The sequence below is a fragment of the Prionailurus bengalensis genome, chromosome B1 (assembly GCF_016509475.1).
Source record: "Prionailurus bengalensis isolate Pbe53 chromosome B1, Fcat_Pben_1.1_paternal_pri, whole genome shotgun sequence".
Taxonomy (NCBI): Eukaryota; Metazoa; Chordata; class Mammalia; order Carnivora; family Felidae; genus Prionailurus; species Prionailurus bengalensis.
Genome location: NC_057344.1, coordinates 170,620,536 through 170,641,795, shown reverse-complemented (window position 1 = coordinate 170,641,795; position 21,260 = coordinate 170,620,536). Strand labels below are relative to the sequence as shown.

The following is a 21,260-nucleotide window of genomic DNA, read 5'->3' as shown; positions in this document are numbered from 1 at the left end:
CAGCATTTAAGTGGGAATGTCAAACCTAAAGGGTGTATTTTGCAATGGTTCAGTGAAAATATATACATCTAACCTTTTGTGCATAAAAAAAATTCTGGAATTCACCAAGGAAAAATATGTATCCAGTAATAAATAGCTATAACCCAGAAAGCTCTTAATCACAATTTTTACAAGTTACAGAATATTATCAATGCCAATATGCCAAATAGCAAGAGTTTCGTATTTTAAATCCAGCAGTTTGAAAGGAAGGAGAAATTGAAGAAAAAAAGAAATTGAAATAATGAAACATACACAGTATCAATGAAATATGTTTTTCCCATAAACCAAAGGAGGAAGTTAGAACGTTTATAATAAAATACAGCTCCATTTACATGTAGTAGTTTGATCTATTAATTATGAAAATTATAATATAGTACATCTTCATTAGCATGTAGTAGTTTAGAATTCTCAAAACATCCCTAGGAGACAGAATAAACACATTACTACTTTTCCTCCAGTTTTAAAGATAGAGGGAAAAATCCAGTAACTTTTAAATGATTTATCAATGGGAACATAAAAAATTGACATAAGTTTTCCTCCAAATACTACCATTTCTTAAAAACAGTTTATTTCTGAGGCTCCATAAAGTCTCCCTATTATTAAAATGTATTCATTAATGGTTGTTAGTTATACATTCCTACTTATTTGTTAGATAAATTGAAATGTCAAGGAATAATCATAGTAACATCTTGCATGTGGAGGCCTATCTTCTTTCCAAAGGATTCCAGACTAAAAGCTTTCACAAATCTGAAGATATGTCTTGTTAATCTCAACAGAAACCCTTTAATCTCATAAATCACAGTTCCCATAATTGATACAACTTTCAAATGTATTTATAACAAATAACTCTAGATGTGCAATTGAAATCTTTACACGCACACATCCTACCCTCCATTTACCAATGAAGCTTCTTCTACCATGAATAATGCTAAATAAGAACTCTTCAACCAGGAAGTGGCTTCTTTTCTAAGATCATAAAAACCACAAATAAATCATCTGCTAATCCACATAGCCTGGGTTGGATAACTCAGGCATGGAGCTCTCACTACTCCTCTCTGAAATCTTACAAAACTTTCACTTTTAGTAAAAGTAAACATAAAATTAGAAGGCTCACGTCATTTCAAAATAAGAACCAACTGCCTTAAAAGTAAAAGTGAGAATTTAAACTCAGTTGACAAAACTGTATGAATCAGCAAACCGCTCACAAATACAAATGTCAAGTCAACATTTTGTTAGATTTTTCCACAGAAATTTTCAACTGGCATGAGGCACACAAGGAGACAAATTATGGTGTTTTGCAAGAAGGAATAAGATAGGGAGTGTAACGTTAAGGTAAGGAGAATAAGAAGCAGGTGGCCCACAATGCCACATAAATGGTAGCTTCCTGAAGGCTTCTTTAAAAACTAGGATACATTGTAAATAACTATTCCCTGAGTATACAAAAATGAAGATCCCCCAGAGCAATAAAAATTAACAGAAAATTTAGAATGTATATGGCTTCAGTCAGTACTACTTATTTTCATATATGACATGGACTATGACATTTTTTTAAAATTCAACACTCATGGGGCGCCTGGGTGGCACAGTCGGTTAAGTGTCCGACTTCAGCCAGGTCACGATCTCGCGGTCCGTGAGTTCGAGCCCCGCGTCAGGCTCTGGGCTGATGGCTCGGAGCCTGGAGCCTGTTTCTGATTCTGTGTCTCCCTCTCTCTCTGCCCCTCCCCCGTTCATGCTCTGTCTCTCTCTGTCCCCAAAAAAATAAACATTGAAAAAAAAATTAAAAAAAAAAATTCAACACTCATTACAATGTTTTCTAAGGTCATTAGAAATAAAGGAAAAAAAACAGGTGGAGCCATACTTTTCACCTTAAACCAAATAAACCCCAGATGGATGAACAATTTAATAAAGATACTAAAGATAGGGGAAAATTTTTTAAATAACTTAGGAGTGGGAAATGCCTACGTATCACATGCGTAATTCACAAAACAAGTAGATAAATCTGACTGCATAAAATTAAATGTTTCTGCAGAGCAAAAACTACTGCAAGCAAAAATCAAAAGCCAAGTGAAAAACTGGGAAAAACTGTTTCCAACTCATATAATGAAGGTCAGTTTCTGTAAAATAGAAAGAACTCCCAGAAACCAATATGACAGAGATCAACAATATGGCAGAACAATGAGCAGATGAGGAAATACGAGCGCTTTAAATACAAGCTCCGGTTTGTTACCTGAAATTTTACCTGAAAATTACCTGAAAATGAGAGAAATGAAATTTAAATTTATCAATTTGGCAGAAATAAAGTTTGACAATTCTGTGCTGTTGTGATTATGGAAAAAGATAAATCATACCATTGGTGAGAATGAAAATTGACATAACTTCTCAAAAGGACAATTGGGTAATTTCTACCAAAATTAAAATGCATGTATCCTTTGATCCAGTAATTTCAGTTCTAGGAATTTACACTAGCTATCTACCTAGTGCAAAATGTACGTACAAATTCATTCTTCGCAGCACATTTTTTTAATAGCAAAAGATTAGAAATAACTCAAGTACTAAGAAAGATGTTGCTTTAAAGAACTGTGGTACATCCACATAACGAATACTATACAAAAACCAGGAATCTCTTCATTTGATCTTGGACCAACCAAAAAGATGCACTGTCAAAAGAAAAGCTGGTACAAAACAGGGCGTATAGTATGCTTTGCTTTCTGTAAATACATGAGAAAAAAATACGTGCATGTATATATGTAGAACAGATCTGGAAGGATACACCTGAAACTGATTACACTGCCGGCCTCCAGGAGGGGAAATGAAGGGCTCAGAGAGAAAGAAAGGAGGAAAATCTTCCCCTCCTTATACCATTTGAATTTGCAACATGTCATTGCATTATGAACTTTAAAAAATAAAATTTAAATTAAAAATTAAAAACAAGAATAAAATCCACATCAGCCACAGCCTACACTAAATGTATACATTATGCACATACATATAATACACATGTGCACACACAGGAAGACAAAGGTAGTGTGACTATAGCACCAGTTTTTGAAAGGATCTGCGCCTCTGGCTTTTAAGTTTCTTTATTTTATTATATATAGAGAGATTGTGTGCATGAGCAGGGGAGAAGGGGCAGAGGGAGAGAGAGAGAATCTTAAGCAGGCTCCATGCTGAATGCGGAGTCTGATGTAGGGCTCGATCCTATTATCCTGGGATCATGACTCGAGCTAAAATCAAGAGACAGAAGCTCAAGGGACTGAGCCACCTAGACTTCTGTACCTCCTACTTTTAAATGATGCTATCGGTTGCAAACTACAATCGCTTAAAAGGAGATTTAATTTTTAGAAAGGACTTTGTTATTGGGACCTCATGAAGATAAAAACCTTCTGCACTGCAAAGGAAACAATCAACAAAACTAAAAGGCAACCAACAGAATGGGAAAAGATATTTGCAAATGACATAGCAAGCAAAGATCTAGTATCCAAAATCTATAAAGAACTCACCAAACTCCACACCCGAAAAACAAATAATCCAGTGAAGAAATGGGCAGAAAACACGAATAGACACTTCTCTAAAGAAGACATCCAGATGGCCAACAGGCACATGAAAAGATACTCAACATCGCTCCTCATCAGGGAAATACAAATCAAAACCGCACCCAGATACCACCTCACTCCAGTCAGAGTGGCTAAAATGAACAAATCAGGAGACTATAGATGCTGGAGAGGATGTGGAGAAACGGGAACCCTCTTGCACTGTTGGTGGGAATGCAAACTGGTGCAGCCACTCTGGAAAACAGTGTGGAGGTTCCTCAAAAAATTAAATATAGATCTACCCTATGACCCAGCAACAGCACTTCTAGGAATTTACCCAAGGGATACAGGAGTGCTGATGCATAGGGGCACTTGTACCCTAATGTTTATAGCAGCACTTTCAACAATAGCCAAATTATGGAAAGAGCCTAAATGTCCATCAACTGATGAATGGATAAAGAAATTGTGGTTTATATATACAATGGAATACTACTTGGCAATGAGAAAGAATGAAATATGGCCTTTTGTAGCAACGTGGATGGAACTGGAGAGTGTGATGCTAAGTGGAATAAGTCATACAGAGAATGACAGATACCATATGTTTTCACTCTTATGTGGATCCTGAGAAACTTAACAGAAGACCATGGGGAAGGGGAAGGAAAAAAAAAGTTAGGGAGGGAGGGAGCCAAACCATAAGAGACTCTTAAAAACTGAGAATAAACTAAGGGTTGATGGGGGTGGGAGGGAGCGGAAAGTGGGTGATGGGCATTAAGGAGGGTACCTGTTGGGATGAGCACTGGGTGTTGTATGGAAACCAATTTGACAATAAATTTCATACTTAAAAAAAAAAGGACTTTGTTATTCAGAGTCGTGTCCAGCCAAGTCCAGGAATATGAATAAGTGATAGAATTCGATAATATATTTGTTGGACATTGGTTTTAACCAAAGTAGTAAGACCTACTTTTCCATATGGCTCAAAATGTTTTTGAAGGCAATTACAAAGGAGGAGTTCCAAAAACATTCTGTGAAACGGCTGCATCATTGGAATAAATAAATTACCTGTCAACGTAACTACTTTCAAGACTAACACTAATTTGGATGTGTTAGATCTCATTATTATACAGTCATACCGGGAAGAATGTTTTCATGAGTCTAGCTGCTGCAGCAGAAAAAATAAATGCCACTCATTCCATACATAATTATATATCAGAAGAAAATGAGAAAATAAGACCAGAAAATAGTACTATCTACTGATATTATGATAATACTAATAACCACAGTGAAATGACTAAGCACAAAATACAATAAGGGAATCCTTCTGGAGAATCATCTTCATTAGCATTAACTTAAAAATATACCAGAATAGTGTGGGATCTATATTAAATAGTTAAGGAAAACAAATATGTTATCTGGGATTTGGTTCAAAATAATGGTGAGGGAAAGTAAAGATGAAATTGGTCTTGAGTACGTTATTATTGAAGTGAGTGAATGCGTAACCTGTCTACTTTTGTTTACGTTTGAAATTTTCCACAGTGAACATTAGGAAAAGAAAAAAATGGCTATGGAAATATACAGTTTTGAAAAATAATCATATCTTAGGGCTACATGAATAGAATAAGCAGACCTTTTTTTCCATTGGTAGATTTTTAATAGAAAAGAATTACTCTGTAAGGTTATATGTTAGCTTACGATACTTGGCAGTAACAAAAAAAAAAAACATACCAACTTTGAAGTAGCTACTGGTTGGGAAATGATCTTATCTCTGTAAACTATTTACACTAATATATTTAAGTGAGTGAAGCTACACCTGTCATCCATTATCTTTAATGTCAAGGGAATGTGTTTGAAGATACTCTCAAGAGAGTATTATAGGTTTGCCTTCAAATTCCATTAAATGTACAATCATCTACATACATTTAAGTGTTAAATATTATGTGTTTTTTAAACTTGACATTTTGTGGTGAATATGGTTCAAGGAGGGCAGTAAAATATATACTGGCTACAGGTTTTATATATGGAATTCAATGAACTTCACATTGAAATGTGAAGCTGTTGACAGACAGGAATGAACTTTGATTTTGGGTTTATATACTCATCTACACTCTCTAGCTTATCCTTGAAGACCAGCATCATGAAGATGTGGTCAGATGCCTGAAGCATAAGATTCAACCAGGATTACACTTTTTTTTTTTCTTTTTCAGGATCACACTTTTGATCTTGGTATTATTGGCAACATAAAATCAAGTGGATGAGGTTGGGGAGATTCCACACTTATGAATGTGCAAAATTTTGCTCCCTGTGCTAACTTTTCACAAAACAGTTAAATTGTACCTGCTCTTGCCACCTTAACAAGAAAGAAAAAAAAAGCCTGAAATGGTAAGGATATTTTGTGCTCTAAAAGCGTATGTTTTTAAAATTCTTTAAGTTCTTTTTTTTTAATTTTTTTTTTAAATTTTTTTTTCAACGTTTATTTATTTTTGGGACAGAGAGAGACAGAGCATGAACGGGGGAAGGGCAGAGAGAGAGGGAGACACAGAATCGGAAACAGGCTCCAGGCTCTGAGCCATCAGCCCAGAGCCTGACGCGGGGCTCGAACTCACGGACCGCGAGATCGTGACCTGGCTGAAGTCGGACGCTTAACCGACTGCGCCACCCAGGCGCCCCAAAATTCTTTAAGTTCTATAGGACATAACGTGACCAGCACCTATTGTCTAACCAGGCTGGGTGAGGTTTTAACTGTGGCTTCCACATTTCCTGGTTGTGTACTTTGGGGCAAGTTACTTTGCCTAAATTTCACCAATTCTAATATGGTCACGTCAATCACAACTCTTCAAATGTGTCATCAGGATTGAATGAGAGACATCAGAGCTAACAGTCTCTGTGAGTATACTATGCCCAGACTCTATTCTAAGCACTTTAAAAACAGAACTCACTCAATATTCACAACCTCCCTATGATGTTCAAATTCTGCCAGATGAGGACAGGCAGGCAGAGAGATTAGGTGACTTTTTCAAGGGCACTGGTAGGATCAGGATGTGAACTTGGGTGGTCAGAATCCAACGTCTGCATCCTTGACCACTGCAGAAAGCCGGGACAGAACAGAGACTCAAGTACCATCTATTCTTTCATCTTTGCAGGTCTACAGGTAACTACCTGATAGATGGGGAATCTAAGCATATATTTAAAATAAAGCTCACCTTATTATCAAGGTGATAAATGCCTTCCCTATGGTTATTTTTTTTTTAATTTTTTTTTTCAACGTTTATTTTTATTTTTGGGACAGAGAGAGACAGAGCATGAACGGGGGAGGGGCAGAGAGAGAGAGGGAGACACAGAATCTGAAACAGGCTCCAGGCTCTGAGCCATCAGCCCAGAGCCCGACGCGGGGCTCGAACTCATGGACCGCGAGATTGTGACCTGGCTGAAGTCGGACGCTTAACCGACTGCGCCACCCAGGCGCCCCAGCTATGGTTATTTTTAAAAATACTAATATTTAAGTGGAATCATACAATTTATGCAAAATCTGGCATTTCTTAGAGTTATCTAGTTTAGAGTATCAAATATCACATTTTCCAAAAGGGTGTTTTACAAAAAGAAGTTAACTAGATAATATGCCATCCTCTCTTTCCAATAGCAATAAAAGTAATAAAACAACTTCTATTGAAAGTAGGATATTTTAAATGACCTGAGTAAATATACAATTTTTAACATTTCCATTTAATCTTAATGAAAACATGGTAATGGTAATTTCCTTCTCTTAAGAATAAATGAGCTTTCTGGGGCGCTTGGGTGGCTCAGTTGGTTAAACGTCCGACTTTGGCTTAGGTCAGATCTCATGGTTCGTGAGTTCAAGCCCCACGTCAGGCTCTGTGCCAACAGCTCAGAGCCTGGATCCTGCTTTGAATTCTGTCTCTCTCTGTCTCTCTCTGCCTCTATCCTGCTCATGCTCTGTCTCTGTCTGTCAAAAATAAACATTAAAAAAAAAGAAGAAATGAGCTTTCTTAGAAAAATGTGTATAGATTCTACACTAGTGAACAGTATTAATAGAATTATATTGTTACGGAAAAACAACAAATAAAAAGATAGTCAAAATTTTACTACATTCTCGAAGGATTCAACAAAAGGGAATATCTACAGCATTAAAGTTGAATTATCTACCAAAAGTAATAAGCCTTGGAATATTTTTAAAAATGGTAAAAATTATTCAGTTGTGTGTAGGTGTTGAAATTGGAAGACGCTCCAAGCAATGAGCTTAGATGTGATGACTCATCAGTTATCACATGAACCAAACAGCTGTCTCTATCAGTATTATAGGTATGAGGTTTACTGGAAATTGTTACCAAATCTCCACTTTATTGCAATAAAATTCAAATTGAAAAAGATTAAATAATGTTATTGGACTTCCATGCATATTGGAAATGTGGCTAAATCATAAAACACACACATAACCTGAAAATAAAAATATAACCACTTATAAAACCACAATGTTTTCTATAGTTACCAGCACTAAAAGAACCTGTTTTCTGAAGTTTCAATGGCCACTAAATCATGATGAATTATAGAAACGGCAAAATAAACTTATACTGTTCTAAATGAAAATGTAAATCCATGGGGGGGGGGTGGTTTAAGGGAACACAAAAATCCAGAAATTAAAACTATAAAATGCCATCTTTAATTAATTCTAAGATTAATTAGATTCCAGTTAACTTTAGTCCTTGGTAGCATTAGTCTTCCAACATTTGTCCCAGACATTTAATTTTAAAAATATTCCTTTTCTAGCCCATATTCATTTAGGTTTAGCAAACGAATGAAAAGATGTGAAGAGCATTTCCACTTCTTAGGTAGGTTTCAATAGCATCCTTTTGTGGCTCTGTAGAGTACGTAAATAGCAGCAGAAGGTGGCAGTGCTGCGCTAAAAAACATCAAACTTCTTGAGTTCCAACTGAAATCAGCTAGTTCACAGCCCAGGGACCCAAAGTTGATCATTACAGACTTTATTACAGATACATAATGCAGAACTCTAGCAGGCCTAACCATTAAATTAAATGTTTGTAACATGACTAAAGGTTATGCAATAGGAAGTCAAGGATATTTGATGGATTTTAAGAAATACATACTTCACAGCATTGTTACCCTATTTTATCGATAATGCTTTTCCCCCCTGAAAGTAGTGAAATGTGTTTATCAAAACAACAAAATGCAAATCTCTTAAAGGAATCAATGAGACAGAAAGGTCCATGCAGCTTACCATTCATCAGGAGAGCAGCCATAATCCTCAGGTTCAGGGACATGGCTTCAGAAAGCAAGAGGAGGGGCAGAAAGAGAGGAAAAAATAATCACAGAAAGGCTCAAAACATAAAAGCATGAATAAGGGAAGTACTGAAAGATGGATCTTGAAAAAGTTAAGAAAATGAACTTTTAGTTGATTTTGAAAGAATGGCAGTTAGCATAGAATTAGAACATGATGATTTATGGTAACTAAGCAGGTTTACAAAATTATTCTATAACAGGAAAGCCAAATTGCCTCTTGACCATGGAATTTACTCATTTTATTCACAGAATATTCAAAAATAAATATTTCAACCTAGAGGTTTAAATACATGCTAAAACCAATGGAAAATTAATTACATGTTGTATAATCAGAATAAAGTATTTTAATTAAACAAACATGCTAATACCTAGGAACAAACGATCATATTGATAAAATTTCCCAGGTACATTTGAGAAGTAAATTTAACCACCATGAAGTAATGTGTCTTTAAACAGGTATAATATTACAGTAAAATATTACATTTCTATAATTAAATGGAACTGCATTTTAAAAGATGAACTGATAGAATTTGTCACTGAAACCATAATTCACTCATTAAGCCATTTGTTATCTCAAACAGAACACACATTCATCAATAAGTTTAATTTCATCCGTTAGCTCATTTGAGAACCAGGAAAAGTCTGACTGATGTATTGCTTTTGCTTCAACCAGCCAGTCATGTATTTAGTCAGAAGTGGTTCATTTACTACATGACAGAGCAGATTTTCTTTCCTCTCTTCACGGATTAAATTTTTATTTTCATTGTTTAAATTTTTTCAGCTTTATGGAGATATAATCGATGTATAACACTGTACAAGTTTAAGGTATACAACATGATTACTTGATACACTTACATACTGCAAAATGATTACCACCACAGTGTTAGCTAACACCTCCGTCACATGGGTACCATTTCTTCTTTTGTGGTAGGAAAAGGTAAGATCTATTCTCTCAGCAGCTAGAACAGATTTTCTCATCTTTCATTTCTTTAACGATATATGACCACTCCATATTTTTTCTTTAAATTAAATTTGTTAGGTAGGGTTTAAAAAAAATACAGAGTTGAGTACAAATGTAAAGTCACTGTTTTTGACAAATGTAACATTTCACTGAAAACTTGTGGTGTCCTTTCACTCCCTCAGTGTCCATCCCACTCTCTTTACCTTTCCACCCAACTGGCTATGACATATGTGGGCCTCATCATTCCAAGGCACCTCTTCCACCTCCAAAGCATTAAACCTCCTCCAGAGCAGTATGCAAGGCATAGTCATAAAAGGCAGTCCCCTCTACTCTCTATTCTCTATTCTCTCTATTCTCTCTCTATTCTACTCTCTATTCTCTCTCTCTATTCTCCTCTGGTTTACCAAAGGACTTTTGTTGATGCTTGAGAGGAAGGGCTAATCAAGCCTCTTGTGGGCTGGACTCCCAGAAACACTCTGTGGAAACTGGCTGAAGCCCAGCGCTTAAGGCAATCACTTCTCATCAACCTCAAAGCTTGGACTCTAGCCCTCCACACTATACCAGAGGAGGGCCAGTGATACCCAAGCAAAAACACCGTGCCAAGGCTCTGCCAAGTTGCACTGGTGTTGGACAGCAGTGGCAAATCTCACATCAGGACACAGGCCGTTGCTTCTCAAGTCATACAGGTTAAACGATGCAAAGCTGAAGGCTCAGGGTCCCTCTCCCCGGTTCTGGTCCAGCCCTGGCTGAGGCTGAGCTGAGCACTATTCAAATGAGATGAGCAGTAGGAGAACCACACACCTGCTACTGAACCTGTCTGCATGAGTGTGTCCACGGCTGCTGCTCCAGCAGCTCGGGGGTGCTGGAGTGCTCGGGGGTGCTATCTGGTCATTTGCTGGTGTGTGCATGTCAACACTGCTGTATCTGCCTGGTAAGCTCTTCACTTAACCAAACCCATTCTTAGATCTCAGCTCAAGTATCACTTTTTCAGAGAGCAGTCCCTGACCTGCCTGATTTGATCAAATCCCCATCACAGACTCAAATGGACCTCTGTACTGTGTTTTATTTTTGTTTGATGACTTAATTCACATCCATTAACCCCTAATTAGATCATAAACTAATTAGATTAAAAGCTGTTACATCCCCATCATCTAACAAAACGTCACATACAGAGAAGGAGATAAAAATATTTGTTCAGGTATGTAAATAAGCAAACAAATGGTGTTTACCCAGCTCTTACCATGGTGGGCGGTAAGATAAATTTGTTGGTTATAATCTAGACCTTGGGGGGAAGTTTTATGACAATTGTGATATTTCTTGTGGTGAATCTCTTCTCAGTGTACTGATCCTTCCAGTAAACATATTGCTAAACAAAATACCATCATGTTAAGCTATTCACATATTGTATTAATATACAAAGATTGCTTTTTAAAAAATATTTTTAATGTTTATTTTTGAGAGAGAGACAGGGACAGCATGAGTGGTGGGGGAGGGGGGGCAAAGAGAGAGGAGGACAGAGGATCTGACAGCAGAAAGCCCAATGTGGGGCCTGAACTCATGAACAATGAGATCATGACCTGAGCTGAAGTGAGACACTTAACTGACTGAGCCACCCAGGCGTCCCTCCATAAAGATTGCTTTTTAGAAAATTCATTATTTACTTAAAGGGAAAATGTCAATGAAATGTTTTTGACACTGATTAAATGGCGAAGTCAACAAAAATCAGTTTAGTTTCTGTACTAGAAATTTTTTTTTAACTTTAGAGACTGTACTATGTTAAGCCTTGCCCAGCTTATCAGCTTAATCTAATAGTAAGGTCTAAATTATCAACAAAGGATTATACTTAGGACTGTATTATATATGCCGATAATATTCACTGTATAGAGAGTCCTAGACATTGAACATAGAAGCCTCTTTAGCCATTCATGGTATTTAAGTCACTATGATAAAACTGACTCATTCTCTACAGGAAGGAATTTGTGGAAATGACTCTTTAACAAATGTTTAACAGTAGAATTTCTAGTTTGTAGTAAGTTAAATTTACAAATGACATCATTTTACATTTAATCAAAGAAAGATCTAATGAAACAATCTAATAAGTTCAAGCACAGTGGCAATCTGACAAAGTGGATCGCTATAAAATAATCATTATTGCTAAGCATGTACAAATCTTTATTTCGTTGCCCACCATAAATCCAATTTGGGGCAGTGGTTATGGCAAATGAGAGAAAACTTACCAAGACTAAATTCTGAAGCACTGCTTTCAGTGTTAAAAATCTTTTCACAAATCTAAGGCATGCTAGGAAAAAATTATACTTCAAGTCTTATCCTTTAAACTCATAAAAGCCAACAGAACTCATTACCTAGGGTAAAACTAGGGTTTGTTTTACTTCTTAAAAATGCTGAAGGAGGATCAGTTCCGAAATTGTGACCCCAAAGGCATTTGTTAGTCTGTGAAAATGTGTGGTGTTCTTTGCTTTGCCATATCCTGGGGGGATAAACACCATCCTTTCTTCTGCTGGAGTTGCAAGTGCATGTACATAATAGTTCCCCATATTAAACAAGTGTTAACACTGCTATAGTGCAAATGGGATTGCAAAACCATGTTATTTCCCTGTCTGGGTTCTGATGACCCGAGAGTGCCTGAGGAAATTCTCATAGGAAGATGGTTGACAGTAATTACTTTTCTTGCTGAGTTTGGTGGAATTAAGGAACAGTGGTGTGCCTCCTACTGTAAACACCTAAGTGTCTGAAGCCTCCCGGATCAACAACTTCATATATGAACAACTCTACAATGTTGACATTCCAAATGTCCATCAGGATATTTGGGGGAGGGGATGCTGATGAAGCGCAATCAGGGCTAAGGATCCTAAAAGCACATACCCAATACAACATAATTATTGGAAGCAGTTTAACAACTAGCTTCACTCAGCAAGGCTTCTGGGATTCTCAGAAACATGATATATCACCCAGGAAAGAGATGTATGTCTGTTTATGTAGTTAAATTTTGCAAACAAAGAAACACCTGTTTTTTTTTTTTTTTAATTTCTAAACACGCTTTTTTGATTTTTTTTCTTAAAAAAATTTTTTTTTCAACGTTTATTTATTTTTGGGACAGAGAGAGACAGAGCATGAACGGGGGAGGGGCAGAGAGAGAGGGAGACACAGAATCGGAAACAGGCTCCAGGCTCTGAGCCATCAGCCCAGAGCCTGACGCGGGGCTCGAACTCCCGGACCGTGAGATCGTGACCTGGCTGAAGTCGGACGCTTAACCGACTGCGCCACCCAGGCGCCCCTCTTTTTTGATTTTTATATCCAGAATTTTATATCTGGAAAAAAACTGTAGAGATACCGTATCTCACTATCCTCATTGTAAGGAATTTAGAACATTTGAAAAGAATTATTGATAGTTACATGGTGAGTCAGTTACAAAGCTAGGACTAGGGGTCATGTCTTATGGCTGCACCTCAGTATTAAGAGATGTTATTTTCCCAAGAAGAATTTGTCTTACTGGAAGCTTAATCTAAATTTTGACAGTTTTTAACTCTTTAAGTTTATTTATTTTTGAGAGACAGAGAGAGAGCGTGAGTGCACAAGCAGGGAAGTGACAGGGAGACAGAGAATCCCAAACAGCTGACAGCACAGAGCCCTATGTGGGGCTTGAACTCACAAACCATGAGGTCATACCCTGAGCTGAAATGGAGAGTTGGATGTTTAACTGACTAAGCCACACAGGCGCCCCAACCCTTAATACTACTTTAATATTTACCAGTCTCAACCCTACCAGGTCATATAACAGTGGTTAATGCTGATTATCATCAATGGATCCAGGAGAACCCTGCTATTTAGAACTCCTGCCTGGAAGTGTTGAAGGACTTGTTTCAAGAATAAGAAAACACTTGATAAAATGAAGGAGAGAGGCTAGACCTCATTCTAGCTTTCTGTTCTCCTAAGTTCATAATCAATAATTACTAATTTGAAGAACTTGCTTATTCAACTGGAAACTGGCAAAATAAAAAAAGGATGTCAATTATCAAACAGACCACTCTAAAAATAAATTCACTTACGAATGCAGAATTTTTGTAAAAACAATCTCCACAAATCTGTCAGCAAGTATAATTCAACAAACTGTAGAATCCTGTAGAATCACAATAGGCCTTTCCTTTCTTGCCTGGGGTAACTGTGGGTCAAATACACATGACGTCACAAAATGTGGCTCTGTCTCCCCCAAAATGGCAGCTAACTAAATTACAATGCCGGTAGCAATTGGTGGGGAGGAGTAAGGAGAGCCTTTTCTAGGGGAACTGGGGGAGCTCTGGATAAAGAGGAAAGATGCAAAGTGGCATCCAGCCCTGGAAACAGTGAGCACGCTTCTTAAATTAACATCCTGTCTCCGCAAGTGTGAAAAAGCCATTCAATCAAATGTCTTTTCAGCTTCAATTACACACATAGTTTGAAGCCATTTTTAGTCACTGTCTCTGTGAACCCAAAGAATATCTGCCTTCATCTACTTCTCTTTGTAGACCCTTATACAGGAGTCACCATTTGTTTTTAGAATTTTTAACAAATGGCTATTTATTTATAATTTTAACTATGGCATTTTCAAAATTCACCCATAATTTTTATACTAGCTTACTGCTTGGAGACAGAGTGTGAATGGGGAAGAGTGGGTACAAGCCAGAAAACCCAAATGCGAGTGCCCTTGCCTGAATGGTAAAGAGATCAGTATTTCCCAGTCTCACTTGTAGATAAAGACAGTTGGAAAATCTGATAATAGGTCATGGTCAAGGTCATTCCAGACAATGAGAGTGTTTCAACTTTTGATCATGTCCTTTTAGGAAATGTACAAATTAATTTTCTCACATTACCCTATAAAGTATTTCAAAAGGCTTTTGAATGGTTTAGGCAACATAACTCGAAGAAAGAAAGAAATGGGTTCTAAACAAACACATTCAAAAGAACATCGTGAGCCTGATAAATATTTCTGATGGCATTCATCACGCCCTGGATTTAAGAGTTTCGTGTCCCTACCTCCTTCCCATCATCAGAAATTTAGACTGCTCTGTGACTGCAAAGAGGAGAGGTGGTAAAAGGAAAAAAAAAAAAAAATCGAAGGGATAACTATCAGGGAAACAACAATATTGTAACTTGGAAACTGCCCAAGGACACTTTGCATGTTCTTACAACATTGTACTCTAACTTTATGGCAATGCAGAGGGAACTGTGTTTGTACCCCGTGACGGGAGCCAGACAGTGACCTTCAGCAACTCTAAATATGGATATACTACTGGGCAGAGCCTCCACCCCCTAGGTAATTCCAAATGACAAACAAATCCAGACTGCAACACACAAAACATACATGGCTGCTGACGTCAAAATAGGGGCTTTCAATTAAAAAAATTTCCCCTGATGAGAACTCTCAAAATGTACCAAACTATTAGCAGTAATTAAATGTATATATTCATACTCTAATTAGGGGGAAAAAACTCACCCATATGCAACTCCAGCTATGGTACACTTCTTAAACTGCATCACATTGCAGGTCAGAGTGCCTGTCTTATCAGAAAATATGTATTTGACCTAAAAAAGTGTAAAATTTCTCATTAAAATTTCAGAAGTCTTTAAAAAATTTTTTTTAACGTTTATTCATTTTTGAGAGACAGAGAGACAGACAGCACAAGCAGGGGTGGGACGGCGGTGGGGGGGCGGGAGGGAGACACAGAATCCTAAGCAGGTTCCAGGCTCTGAGCTGTCAGCACAGAGCCCAATGCAGGGCTTGAACCCACGAATTGCGAGATCATAACCTGAGTTGAAGCTGGACGCTTAATTGACGGGGCCACCAAGGAGCCCCTTCAGAAGTCTTTTTATGCTACTCTCTCACAGAAGAGGAAAATACCCCTTAAATAATTCTTTTTATCAATCTTGTTACATTTTAGGGCTACAATGAATGCTATTAACTGCACATTAAGTAATATGTTCAACTGCTTTTTTTTTTTTTTAAGTATTTTAGCAATGAATCATCTCATGTATGAACAGTGAAGACTATCAGGATGTTAGAAAACCCTGTAGCCATGTAGCAATCTGCCGTGATATGGTCTGAATTTCCACTAGAAAACACCACTCCTGCTACTTAACATTTATGGAGCACTAAAACCAGCACTTCTCAACATAACACACAACTACAGAAGGGGGAATACCTTGTGCAATTAACTTCACGCAACATCTGAATGGGTAAGAAAAAGGATAATTCTGGCCTAAATGCTATTTAAAAAGTAAGACTTTGCAAATGGCAAAAAAAAAGAAGAATTTTTCCTCAGCTAGTATGTGTAAATTGATTACAAATATACACATATATGTGAATATAGTATCAATTTTAAGTCCAAAATTCCTGTTCGATTACTTTCATACTTGGACTTACATAACATCACTGATCGATTTAACCATTTTTCTTCCTTTCTGGTCAAAAGCTACGAGCAATTTTAATAGTGAGAGTTTATAACTCAAAAACAGCCAACACTTTACTACTAACCAGATTACACACTGAAGGACATCCCTTAGTGAAATACTTTAGGTGAGAGCAAAATATGTTTTACATAATGTTTTTAAAAAATTCATTTACTACAAATGAAAATTGATAGTTATCTGCTAACACGTACGTATGCCGATCATTCAAGCAATGGGACATTCGGAGCTGTCGATTCAGATGAAGTTGCCACCTATGGCAGAAATGACAACAAATCTGACTTCCAATTCAACACATCACTAAGAAATTTAGTTTACCTGGCCAAGTTCCTCGTTCAGATTAGATGTTCGAGCCATCGCAGCAGTGTCTGTGGGTTCATAGTGCATGTCGAGATCCTTTTTTTCAAAATAAAAGAAATTACTGAATGCAACTGGTGTCAAGAGGTTGACTGAAATTTCATTTAACTCAGGAGCTATATATGTAACCACTCTCATCTCTTGCCATCACTTTACCATTTCAGTTGATTTCCCTGAAAAGGACTCAGTATGGAATATTATATTTCCCGGTAAGGGCAGGACAGCTTGGTAGTTAGAGCATATCTCTGGAATCAGGCAATCTTAAAAAAAAATTTTTTTTTAATGTTTATTTATTTTTGGGAGAGAGAGAGACAGACAGACCATGAATGTGGGAGGGGCAGAGAGAGGGAGACACAGAATCTGAAGCAGGCTCCAGGCTCTCAGCTGTTAGCACAGAGCCCGACCAGGGAGTCAAACTCACGAACCATGAGATCATGACCTGAGCTGAAGTCGGATGCTTAACCGACTGAGCCACCCAGGTGCCCCTGGAACCAGGCAATCTTGATTTATTATAGTTCTACCATTTTCTAGATATGTGATCTATTGTAAGGTTAAATAAGATAACGTATGTAAAGTGCTTCCTAAGGCGTCCAACACAATATAAGTCCTTAATGTAGCTAAAATAATAGCAACTAGACATTGCTCAAATAATTAAGATTGAAAGCCCCTGGAAAATTTACCTAAGAGATTCTGTCTGGTTGTACTTTCTTGGCCTAAGTTTCTGCCACTGTGTATACTTGAAAGTAAAATGAGTGCCCTTCTCAAAACCCAATAAAAAATGTACAGCTTTGTACCATTTGTACTTGCTTTGTTCACATAAATTATGAGGTGTGACTATTAATCTTATACAAATTAATATCTTCTACAGTATAATATTTTGTTGGCAAGTCAGGGTTCACAGGTTTTCACATGTCAAACGAAAAGGACAAATCTGATCTTTCCCACATCTGCATTCCCCATCTGCTGATGGGGATCAGTTCTAAAGTAGGCTGTGTTGTTGTAGGTGCCATGTTTTAAGCAGGATATTAACCAAGTGGACAATGTTCAGAGAGGAATAAAGGAATGGGGAGTAGGTTGGAAATCAAATCTAGTAAGGAACAGAAGGATATGGGAGAAGATACCATAGGACAATAGGCATCGTAGCTGAGTTCTAATACTTTGCAAGGCTATCATTCAGAAACAAGGTTTTAGAGATTTTCATAAAAGATCAGGTAGAACCAGTATCAAAGGGGAGCAATTATTCATCTCATTTCCACACAAGAAAGAGCTTTCTGGTAAGGGAAGACCTGTCAAGAATGTTATTAAATCTCTGTATAACAGAAAGGTAGTTGAAAAAAGCATAAGCCTGCTAGGTTACTCCAACATTCAAACTATGTCATTATTTGAAGAAAATATTATTTTTGAAAATCCAAGTAAAAAATAATAAAGTGACTAGTTATTTGACTTTCATAATGAATCACTTTATGATTTCTTACTGTAAGTGGGAAACCTTAATTTTAATCCTGTTTTTAATTCTATTTACACAAATTTTATTACATAATTCTTCAGCAATGTATCTCCTTGCATGAAATAAACCACCCCTGCAGCTCAGTTTAGATTTCTAAATTATACTGGTCTTCTGAATGAATTAGCAATTGACTGCTGAGGCAGGTCATTCACCATGAGCAGTGGCAAAAGTATCGTCAGTTATATTTTAGAAAATCCCAATACTGTCCATTTGAAAGACTTTTAAATTATTAAAAAAAAAAATAACATCAAAAGATAGTACCAGAATTTCTCAAAAAAAAAAAAAAGAAAAATTAAAACTTTCTGGCAGATTAAGTCTGAAGATGTATTCAATTTACATAAATTCATTAATTTTAACTGTGGTAAAATAAAATTAAGAACACATTTTATAAAGAAAATATTTAGGAAACAGATGTCTAGCACATTTTTTCCCCAAGATTAGAAAAATTTTTTTCAGAAGAAAAAAATTAAGAAAAATTTAAGCACAGCTGAATTTGTTTACAGTATGGAAAAATAAACTACATAGATGCATAAAACATGATAGACAGCCTGGTTGTTACAAGTAATGAATGTGGTATTATTTCTCCAGCACTTAATCGTTGAGGAGGCTGTGAGATTTCTTTGTGAGATTTCTCTGTGAGATTTCTTTGTCGTGAGATTTCTTTGCTCTGTATCACCACCATGAGATGTTGGTAAACTGTGTCTTATCATTCCTGTGTAAGGGTCCAGGAAAATCAGCCTCAAAGAAGTCAAGTGGCTTGGCAAAGTTCACACAGCTAGGAAATACAGAGCTACAACTATAGTCTAGATATTTTAGCTCCACACCCCATGGTTCTCCTTTTCCCCAAGATCACTATGAAACCCAAAATAGGTTTCCTGGAAATCTTGTTCCCCAGAATGTCAGGTCCGTAAACTGGTGTGATTCTGAGATGAGAGATTTTGCTACTGATTTTACATGTCAAATGATTTTTGTTATAATTATATTAGAGCCATAAATATTTTGAAATGCCATCTTGTAGTCAACAAAAGGTAAGGTATAATTAAGATTTTGTTTCTGAGAGATCAAAAGACGCTATCAGGAAAAAAACAAAATGCATACTTAGAATGATGAAAAACAATAATAATTCATATTTACCCAATTTATGAAGTATGCCTGGGTAAATTTCACCACTTCTAATGTCACCAACAAGCTGATAGGAATGAGATTGTTGAAAAGGATGATGAAGGTCAAGAAATTCAGTCCAAAATTATTAGCACCACCATCTGTTGGGGGAGGTGGGAAGAAAGTCATTTACAGTTTTATTTTTCAACTGCATTGGCCAGAACTTTAGCATAACAAAAATTTTCCATATCATACAACAGATGCATATAGTTAGGCGGGATTCACTGCGCTGATAACATCTCCTTATTTTCAAATACATTCAGGATGGAACAGCACTATTTGTGTTCAATATGTTGTTAGTCCTGTTAAGAGCTTCATAATGGTATGAAAGAATGAAGCACTACCAAGTATTTCAAATCCTGTTCCAAATAGGAAGTTTAGAGATAGCAGGGATAGGATTGTGGGTTTATAAATGTAAAATCTCAATTGGGTAGAATCACTTTTATATAAACTCCTAAAAAAGACTTTAAAGCATGCCTGGAAAGCAATCAAACAAAAACAGCAGCAGGAAAACTAACCCAAGTAGCAAAAACAATGTAGGGCTGTACTTTAGGTAAACTACATTCTTCCTCTTCAATAAAGAAAATGGAACAGCTACCCCAGACACACAAGAAACAAACTGATGGTACTCATAACAGTTCTAATGTTGAAATAGTAAATCAATGACTGTTAAAAAAAAAAAAGTTGGAACAGCTGCAAAACTAAATCAATATAATAAAAACTGAAAAAAATCAATTTTGCTACCAGGTTTTACTAGAATTTGTTTTTGTGCGTTTGGAAATTTAAATATTTATTGGCAATCAAAAGACAATGCAAACTTATTTTCCAGAAATATTCAGAGATGGTACATTAATCCCATAACAGTAAAAGGATAGATGGTCCAAAAAGAACCTATTTAATAGGACTTTCCCTGAGACAGAATGACCATTAACATGGAATTTAACTGCATTCATAGGTTCAAGTGAAAGTACGTTCAATTTAAACATTTTACAAGCATGTGGTTTACTTTTGGTGCTTTAAATATAATCAATCTGCTTTCTTTACCCAGATAGCTACCTAACCACCCGTGTTAAGATATTTTAAAGAATAAATGAATAACATTAAATAAAATACAAAATAACATTTTATGTTATTACAGAGTGCTCATTATATTTTTAAGAATTCTTAAATTTTAGAGACTCTAACATTTTACTTCCTTTTGCTGGAAACTGCATTGAAAAATAAAAATTAAATGCCCAGTTATCTTAGCAACAAGGTTTCCTTTTTAGGAATAATAGGAAATCTCAAGTCAGCCGTGAAATAAATACACGTTTTAATGAAAGAAAAACTAAGTACAATAGGCACTTTAATGCTTACAGTTTAGATTGAGATACCAGTGCTTTCCAGAATGCCTCCGATTCCAAATGGCTGAACCCACAGAACAGATAAGAGACATGGCAATTAAGATACAAAATAAAATCAAAATTTGTACATTTGTAATCCGTTCCACATTTGAGAGTTTAAGTGGTGGACTTGTTGAATTCTGTAAAAAGAAACAATATGAGCAATAAAAATGTGGACACATTGATTTAGTAATGTATATTTGGTATTTTGATGAAGACGACAGAGTAAGTCACACCTCAAAATCTAGACATGAGTAGATACATGAAAATTACACAGAAATAAGCTGTCAAATGTTAACCACCTTTCCCTCCCCACCCGCCCATATCTTTATCTAATGTAAAACAATAAAAAGAGAAGGAAATGATACTCCTTTATAGACACAACTTTTGCATTGAGGCAGGCAAGATGAACAATGCATTACTTGACTACTTAGACTAGAAGCATCTAGCATCTCAGCTCTGGAAGAGAGGCAGAGAAGGTGGCCTATGCACCCACAACCAGAGACCTGGAAGTTCCAAACTATGAAGACCACATTTAAAGGATCTCTGGT

At 36.5% G+C, this 21,260-nt stretch overlaps 1 protein-coding gene across 7 annotated transcripts in view; it reads right to left on the bottom strand.

Annotated features, from left to right (window-relative positions):
• ATP8A1 (ATPase phospholipid transporting 8A1) overlaps nt 1-21,260 on the bottom strand; it is a 232,601-nt gene that overhangs the window by 131,786 nt on the left and 79,555 nt on the right. For 5 of the 7 annotated variants that reach the window (XM_043572751.1, XM_043572755.1, XM_043572752.1 and 2 more), the window contains 5 exons: nt 20,684-20,849; nt 19,301-19,428; nt 16,621-16,698; nt 15,332-15,420; nt 8,818-8,862 (listed from right to left, as the gene is read on the bottom strand). In XM_043572751.1, the coding sequence (XP_043428686.1) occupies nt 8,818-8,862; nt 15,332-15,420; nt 16,621-16,698; nt 19,301-19,428; nt 20,684-20,849 (506 nt within the window). The remainder of the gene's footprint in view (nt 1-8,817; nt 8,863-15,331; nt 15,421-16,620; nt 16,699-19,300; nt 19,429-20,683; nt 20,850-21,260) is intronic. The other 2 variants (XM_043572754.1, XM_043572753.1) reach the window with 1 other exon arrangement.